Raw genomic sequence first — 8,280 nt, 5'->3', positions numbered from 1 at the left:
TCTCTCTCAGGGAGATATCTGTACACTGACTGGTGTCTCTCATTCCTCTCTCCCTCAGCCAGATAGCTGAATGCTGGCTGGTGTCTCTCATCTCCCAGATATCTCCGAAGTCACTGTCCTGAGAGAACGAAAGATTTACCAGTGTAAAGAAGAGATGACTGAAAGAGAGAGTTAGAGAAAGAGAGAGACTTAGAGACACCAGCCAGCGTTCAGATATCTCCCTGAGAAAGAGAGAGACTGAGAGAGACTAGCCAGCATCCATTTATCTTCCTGAGAAAGAGACTGAGAGACTCCAGTCAGTGTACAGAGAAAGAGAGGACTGAGAGACACCAATTTTCATGTGTTTGCCTCTTTCTGCCTCATGTCTCATTGACTCCCTCTTATGGACTTGTTTTGCAGTGCCCCAGGTGCTGAAATCATGTTCACAGTTCATTGAAGAACATGGGATTGTTGATGGAATTTATCGATTGTCTGGGATATCATCAAACATCCAGAAATTGCGGTAAAATCAACTCTTCACACTCACTGCCTCACTCTGTCCAATCCCAAGCTCTCAGCCTTTCTCTCTGTCTCTCTCTTTATCTTCATCTGCCTATTCCTGCTCCCTTTCTTGCACTGTCTCTCTGATCTGCTTCTCTGATTACTGTCTGTCTCTGTTACAGGACATTGTTTTGTTAATGCTCCCCTCATCTTCTCCCTGACTCTGACTCACTCCTTTTCACTCTTTACATCTCAGTTCCTCTTTGTCTTTCTTTTGCTTCTGTGTGTGTTTGATTAGCAATCTTTCTCTTGTCTCTCTACCTTACTCTTTCTTATGGTCCAGTGTCTGTTTCTCCTTCTGTCTCTCCCTGTCATTTTGCCTCTATGCCTCTTTTCACCAGACAAAGAGGCTACACTCTGAAAGCTTGAGTTTTCAAATAAACCTGTTGGACCATAACCTGGTGTTGTGTGATTTCTTCCACTCACAGACGGGAATTCTTTCTCTATCTCTTTCTCTGTCATTCTGCCTCCCTCAATTTTAGTGTATCTTTCGTTCACTCAATTGAATTCTATCCTTTCCTCTACCTCTGTGTGCTTCAGTCTCTCTTTTTCTCTCTCTCTCTGCGTTTCAGTCTCACTTTCTCCCTCAATGTTTCAATCTCTCTCTCTCTCTCTCTCTATCTGTGCCCCTGTCCCTCTCTGTGCCCTATCTCTCTCTCTGTGTCCCTCTCTCTCTCTGTGCCCGTCTTTTTCCCTCTCTCTGTGCCCCTGTCTCTCTCTGTGCCCATGTCTTTCTCTCTCTCTGTGTGCCCTGTCTCTCTCTCTCTGACCATCTCTCTCTCATTCTGTCTCTCTAACTCATTTGGTTTGAATTCACTTCATTTGTTGTCTCTCTTCTTTCCTCTCACAGACAGGAGTTTGACACTGAAAAGACTGCTGATCTTACCAAGGATGTTTACTTGCAGGACATTCACTGTGTCAGTTCGCTTTGTAAAGCATATTTCCGAGAATTACCAAACCCATTACTAATGTACCAGCTCTACGACAAGTTTGCAGTAAGTTCATCAATGACTTTCCCCTGGGTATTAGATACTGAATAAAACTTCCTCTACACTGTCCCCATCAAACACTCTCAGGACAGGTACAGCACAATATAAGAAACAGGGTAAAGCACCCATTACACCTTGACTTAGTAAATAGGAGTACACCATTCTGCCCTTCGAGCCTGCTCCCCCCCCATTCCATACGGTCATGACTGATCATCCAACACAGTCCCCTGCTCCCACTTTCTCCCCGTACCCTTTGATCCCTTGAGCCCTAAGAACTATATCGAACTCCATCCTGAAAACATTCAATGTTTTGGCCTCAGCTCCTTTCTGTGGCAGAGAATTCCACAGGCTCCCCACTCTCTGGATGAAGACATTTCTCCCCATTACATTCCGAAATGGCCTACCCTGTATCCTTAGACTGTAACCCCCCGGTTCTGGACTCCCCAGTCATCGGGAACATCCTTTGTGTGTTTACCCTGCCTAGACCTGTTAGAATTTTACAGGTTTCTATGAGAATTCTCCCTCATTCTTCGAAACTCCAGTGGATATAACCGATCCCAGTCTCTCTTCGTAGGTCAGTCCTGCCATCCCAGGATTCAGTCTGGTAAACCTTTGCTGCACTCCCTCCATCACCAGAATGTCTTTTCTCAGATAAGGAGACCGAAACAGTGTGCAATCCTCCAGGTGTGATCTCACCAAGGCCCCTGTACAATTGTAGGAAGACATTCCCGGTCCTGTACTCCAATCCTCTCGCTAGGAAGACCAACACACCATTTATCTTCTTCACAGCCTGCTCCAGCTGCAACACTTACTTTCAGTGCCTGGTGTACAAGGGACACCCAGCTCTCATTGTACCTCCTCCCCCTTTCTCAATCTATCTCCATTCAGATAATAATCTGCCTTCCTGTGTTCGCTCCCAATGTGGGTAACCTCCCATTGATCCACATTATACTGTATTAGTCCACTCACTCAGCCTGTTCACATCACACTGTGACATCTCGGCAACATCTTCCCCACAGCTCACCCTCCCACCCTGCTTTGTGTCACCTGCAAACTATTGTAAGATATTCCCTTCTGTGCTGCTGACACCCTTTGTCCTCTTTATATTTTGTCATTCCAAGGATGCTGTCAACACACAACTGGAAGAGGACAGATTGCTCAAAATATGCAGCGTCTTGAAGGATCTTCCGCCCGGTCATTACAGGTATGCAGGCAAGGGATTTGTTCAACAGAGGGAGCAATCATCAAGGAATTCTAATACTGTCTGAGTTTGGATATACTACTTTAGCCTGTAAACAGCCCGTGTTGCAGTGGACCAGACTGACCCATATTTGTGCTAAAATTGCTACAGACAAGAGGTCAGTTCAGACCACAGACATAGGAGTGGAAGGCCATTCGGCCCAACCGGTCTGCTCTGCCATTTAGTGAAATAGTGCCTGATCTGGTTAATGATCAGAGGGAATAGAAGATTGACCTGATTGCCCTCCAAGCCTGTCCCCAGCTGATCCCAATGCAGTTTTCAGCAAACTGACGACTTTCCAAAGCATGTACCAATCGTGGAAGGGAATCTGCTAACAGCACAGTGATAAATGACCGGGCGAGCAGATTTGATCAGACTTTTTAAGAGGAAAAAATATTGGCCACAGGGCACCAGCAAGAAGTCGCACACTGTCCAGTACTGCCAACAGGACTCTTCATCCACTGACTGGGTCACAGGATCCCTGAAAGATAGAGACCCCTAAATATTGCAGTGATTTTGGGCACTGACCCTCCGACAGTGCGGCGCTCCCTCAGCACTGACCCTCCGACAGTGCAGCGCTCCCTCAGTACTGACCCTCCGACAGTGCAGCGCTCCCTCAGTACTGACCCTGCAAGAGATTAGTGCTTGACTGACTCTGAAGCAGTGAGTCCTCTTGTGTCGATCGTACGAGGTAATGTTTTCCTTTCTCTCTTCCTCCCTCCAGGACACTGGAGTTTCTGATGAGGCATCTGCTCCGAATGGCTTCCCACAGCTCCAAGACCAACATGCATGCTCGGAACCTGGCTATCGTCTGGGCCCCTAACCTTCTGAGGCAAGTGACTCTGGTGAACAATTGGCTGATGAGACTGTCATTCAATTCATTTATCAATGAAACGGCACAGTGGCTCAGTGGTTAGCACTTCTGCCTCACAGTGTGAGGGACCCAGGTGCAATTCCACCTCGGGTGACTGTCTGTGTGAAGTTTGCACATTCTCCCCTGTGTCTGTGTGGGTTTCCTCCCACAGTCCAAAGATGTGCAAGTTGGGGTGGATTGGTCATGCTATATTTCCCCATAGTGTCCAGGTTAGGTGGATTAGTCATGGGAAATGCAGGATTACAAGGATAATGTAGAGCGGTGGGGATGCTCTTTGGAGGGTTGGTGTGGGCTCGATCAGCTGAATGCCCTGCTTCCACACTGTGTAGGGATTCTACGAAGATGTAGAACTCCCATTTCTCACAGTTATCGTGAAAATAGCCAATGCCATAAAAGCCCATCTGGTTTGCTGATGTCCTCTGGAGTTGGAATTCTGCCTTTGTATCTTGGTCTGACTCTAGACCCTCAGAGACGTACCCCCCAAAATGGCCCAGCAAGCTCCTGGTATTGCCAACTGTGGCCCACCCATTTATTGGTGACTGATTATCAATAGAAGCCTCACCTCAAAGATTGATTTCTTGATGACAAAATACCCTCGGCAAGATCCCATTAAATGTATGGACAGGCTTTTGGAGGGGACGGGGGTAGGAGACAGCCACTGTAGTGTGTATTCCAGACAGAGAATCCCACATTTTTTGGGTGGACTAAGGGAAGAGGGAAAATTGGGACTGGGTAAGAAATTGTTGAGGTAATGATACAGCTGCAAACAGGCTGGAGGGGCTGAATGGCCTCCAGCAACTCTTGTTGCTTATGATCCTGGCATGCACAGCAGAAAAAGAGGCAGAGTAGAGGCATAGGGGAAAGAGATGAGGGTCAAACGCTGGTTTAATCCCTTGCTGTCTTCAATACCTCTGCTGCCCACCAAACACCTCCCTCCTTCCAGGTCCAAGGAGATTGAATCATCGGGATTTAATGGAACGGCAGCATTCATGGAGGTCCGCGTCCAGTCCATTGTTGTCGAGTTCATCCTGAATCATGTGGAGCAGCTATTCGACCACAAGAACCTCACTCCAGTTCCCGGTAACGATGCCACAGAATCCATCCATCCCTCCTCCTGCCTGTCCTTAAATCCCTACCGACACACCATCTCCCCAATCCCTCAATCACAGATTCACCTTCTCTTGAATCCCTCAATCCACTGACCAACCTTCTTCTCAATCCACTTCCCCTGCTTCTCCCCAATCCCTCAATCCACTGACCCACCACCTCCTCAATCCCTTAAACCCCAATCCTTCCATTTCTTGAAACATCCTATTTCCTCTCACGTCTCTCTCACGCTCTCCTCTTTCCCACCTTCACTCCCTTCTCTGCTCCACCCTCCTTAAAAAGGCATCAGGCAGAGTCAACATGGTTTTGTGAAAGAGAAAACAGGTTTGGCTAATCTGTTGGAGCTGTTTGAGCAGGTAACATGTGCTGTGGAGAAAGGGGAGCTGTCGATATACTATACATTAGATTTCCAGGATGTGTTTGTTAAAGTGCTTCATTAAAGGTTATTTTGGAAGATAAAAGCTCATGATGTAGGGGATAGCATACTAGCATTGGCTAGAAGATTGGCTAGCTAACAAAAACAGCGGTTCTGAGGAAGGGTCACTGGACCTGAAACGTTAACTTGATTTTCCCTTCACAGATGCTGCCAGACCTGCTGAGCTTTTCCAGCAACTTTGATTTTGTTCCTGATTTACAGCATCTGCAGTTCTTTCAGTTTTTAACAAAAACAGAGTAGGTGTAAATGGGTCTTTCTCAGGTTGGCATGATGTAATGAGTGGTGTTCCGCAGGGATCAGTGCTAGGGCCATCACTTGTTACAGTTCATATTAATGACTCGGATGAAGGGTTGCTAAATTTGCTGAGGACACAGGGTGGGCAGGAAAGGATGTTATGAAGAGGGCACAAGGAGATGGTAAAAAGATATTAATGGGTTAACTGAGTGGGCATGGGTATATAATATTGGAATGTGTGAAATCATCCATTTTATCAGAAAGAACCAAAAAAAAAGTGCATTTCGGTGAGAGGTTGCAGAGCACTGAGATGCAGAGGGATCTTAGTGTCTGCGTGCATGGATCATAATAGGTTAGAATGCAGGTATAGCAAGCAATAAAGGAAACTAACAGAATAATATTGCTTATTTTGAATGGAGCTCAATGCAAAAGTAGTAAGATTATGCTTCAATTTTAGAGCTCTGCTTTTGACCATATCTGGTATACTGTATTAGTCACCTTATTTCAGCAAGGATATCAATGCTTTCGTAGACAGTTCAGAGAAGGTTTATCAGAATTACATCTGGAATGAGCAGACTGCCTTATGAGTAAAGGTTGTACTGGCTAGACATGTACCTGCTGGAGTTTCGAAGAGTATGAGGGGACTTGTTCGAAACTTGTACAATCATAAGGGGTTTTGACAGGTCAGGTGTGAAAATTCATCAGGTAATCAGCAACTAGGGCATCACTGTTTTAAAATTAGAGGATTATCCATTTAAATCAAAGAGGGGGGAATTTCTCTCTCTCTCTTTCTCTCCCCGTCTCCCTTTCGGAGGGTCGTAAGCTTTGCGAATTCTTTTCCTGAAAAGCTGATGGAGTTGTTGTCCTTGAATATTTTTACAGCAGAGGTGGATACATTCTTTTAAGGAAGGGGCTGAAATGTTGTGGAGTAATTGGATCTTACTGAATGGGGGAGCAGGCCTGAGGGGCTGAGTGGCCTACTCCTTTTTCTAATCTGTCAAATATATGGCTGTACATATATTCTTCCTTCCTCACACTCACTCTATCTCCCTTCCATTCTCCTCTCAATAGTTTCTTCACATTCTCTCCCTCTCACCTTTCTACGATCTCCCTGCCCTTCTTTCTCTTCATTTTTGTCTCTATTTAATCATGTGCCTCATTGTAGCTTGCTTTCTCCCCATCCCTTCCTCTCCCGGTCCATTCTCTGTTTCCAATAGGTCATGTTCATGTCTACTCCTTCTCCCACCCATGAGACCATAAGAAATAGGAACAGGAGCAAGCCATATTTGGCCCCTCGAGCCTGCTGCACTATACAATAGGACCATGGCTGATCTGATATTCCTCACATCCACTTTCCTGCCCTTGATCTGTAACCCTTGATTCCCCCACTGATCAAGAATGTCTCAGCCTTAAATACACAGAAGGACTCTGTCCCCACAGCTCTCGGGGCAAGGAGTTCCAAAGATCCACAATTCTCAGAGAAGAAATTCCTCCTTATCTCGGTCCTAAATTGGTGCCACTTTATTCTGAGACTATACCATCTGGTGCTAGACTCTCCCATGAGGGGAAACATCCTCTCAGCATTTAACCTGTCAAGCCCCTTAAGAATCCTATACATGTCAATGAGATCACCTCTCAGTCTTCTAAACTCAGTCAGTAGAGTCCCAACCTGTTTAACCTTTGCTCAGAAGACAATCCCTCCAGACTGGGGATCATCCTCGTAAAACTTGCCTGAACTGCCTCCAATGAAATGATATCTTTTCCTAAATAACGGGACCAAGACAGCTCACAGTACTCCAGATGGATAGGCTGGGACTTCTTTCACTGGAGCATAGGAGGCTGAGGGATGACCTGATAGAAGTTTATAAAATCATGAGGGGCATAGATAAGGTGAACAGCAAAGGTTCCCCATGGTGGAGGATTTCAAAACTAGGGGGCATTTTTTTTAAGTTGAGAGGAGAATGATTTAAAAAGGACATGAGGGACAATTTTTTTTAAAACACAGTGTGGTTCCTGTGTGAACGAACTACTAGAGGAAGTGCTGGATGTAGGTACAGTTACAATGGTTAAAAGACATTTGGATAAGTTCATGAATAGGAAAGGTTTGGAGGGATAAGGGCCAAATGCAGGCAGGTGGGACTAGGTTAGTTTGGGAACATGGTCAGGATGGACTGGTTGGACCGAAGGGTCTGTCCTCATGCTGTATGAATCTATGTGGTCTCACCAGCACCTTGTACAAATGTAATAAGTTCATCCCTATTCTCTCCCTCAATGTTACCCTCACATCCTCTCTCTTTCATTCCAACTTGATCCCACTCTCACTATCCTACCTCCCCATTTCTTTCTTGCTCCCTCCATGCTCCCCTCAGTTATAGATTTCCTTCTCTCTCTCACACATTATGTTCCCTCTCTCTTCAAGGTGTGGATTCCGACGACAGACGTAAGTCGCTTCCCTCTCCATCCTCCGCTCCGAATCTGCTCAATGAGTCGTCGGGACACCGGATCCTAGCCTCCCAGATTCCCCACATCGTGCACATGGGAGACGGACCCCCTGCAATACGGCCATACCACTCCATCATTGAGCTGCCAGAAAACAGGTAGCCACTGAGGAGGATGGCAGAAGCGATGGGCCAATCAGGATGGAGTCGGGCAAGGTCACGGTAGAGGGAGTGGCAGTCTGAAAGAACATGGTGTGGAGATAGACTTATGCCCCAGTTCAGCATAATAACAAGTATCCGAGGAATAATTTACAGAGTGCAATCTAATCAAAGAGTTCGGAGTGGATTATGTGAAGATTAACAGATATCGGGGAGGGAGTTACAGACTGGAATCTAATCGAGGGGTTCAGGGTGGGTTATAT

The 8,280-nt window shown here is 46.1% G+C and overlaps 1 protein-coding gene across 1 annotated transcript in view; it reads left to right on the top strand.

The window, feature by feature from the left end:
* Window positions 1-8,280, top strand: part of LOC109926617 (rho GTPase-activating protein 30) — an 11,878-nt gene that overhangs the window by 3,286 nt on the left and 312 nt on the right. Inside the window, exons 2-7 of the mRNA XM_048617823.1 lie at window positions 400-502; window positions 1,391-1,535; window positions 2,651-2,733; window positions 3,494-3,601; window positions 4,587-4,723; window positions 7,840-8,017. Of these exons, the coding sequence (XP_048473780.1) occupies window positions 400-502; window positions 1,391-1,535; window positions 2,651-2,733; window positions 3,494-3,601; window positions 4,587-4,723; window positions 7,840-8,017 (754 nt within the window). The remainder of the gene's footprint in view (window positions 1-399; window positions 503-1,390; window positions 1,536-2,650; window positions 2,734-3,493; window positions 3,602-4,586; window positions 4,724-7,839; window positions 8,018-8,280) is intronic.

Source organism: Rhincodon typus, chromosome 38, assembly GCF_021869965.1.
Source record: "Rhincodon typus isolate 14 chromosome 38, sRhiTyp1.1, whole genome shotgun sequence".
Taxonomy (NCBI): Eukaryota; Metazoa; Chordata; class Chondrichthyes; order Orectolobiformes; family Rhincodontidae; genus Rhincodon; species Rhincodon typus.
The sequence above is the reverse complement of the archived record's forward strand: the minus strand, read 5'-3'. Positions and strand labels throughout refer to the sequence as shown.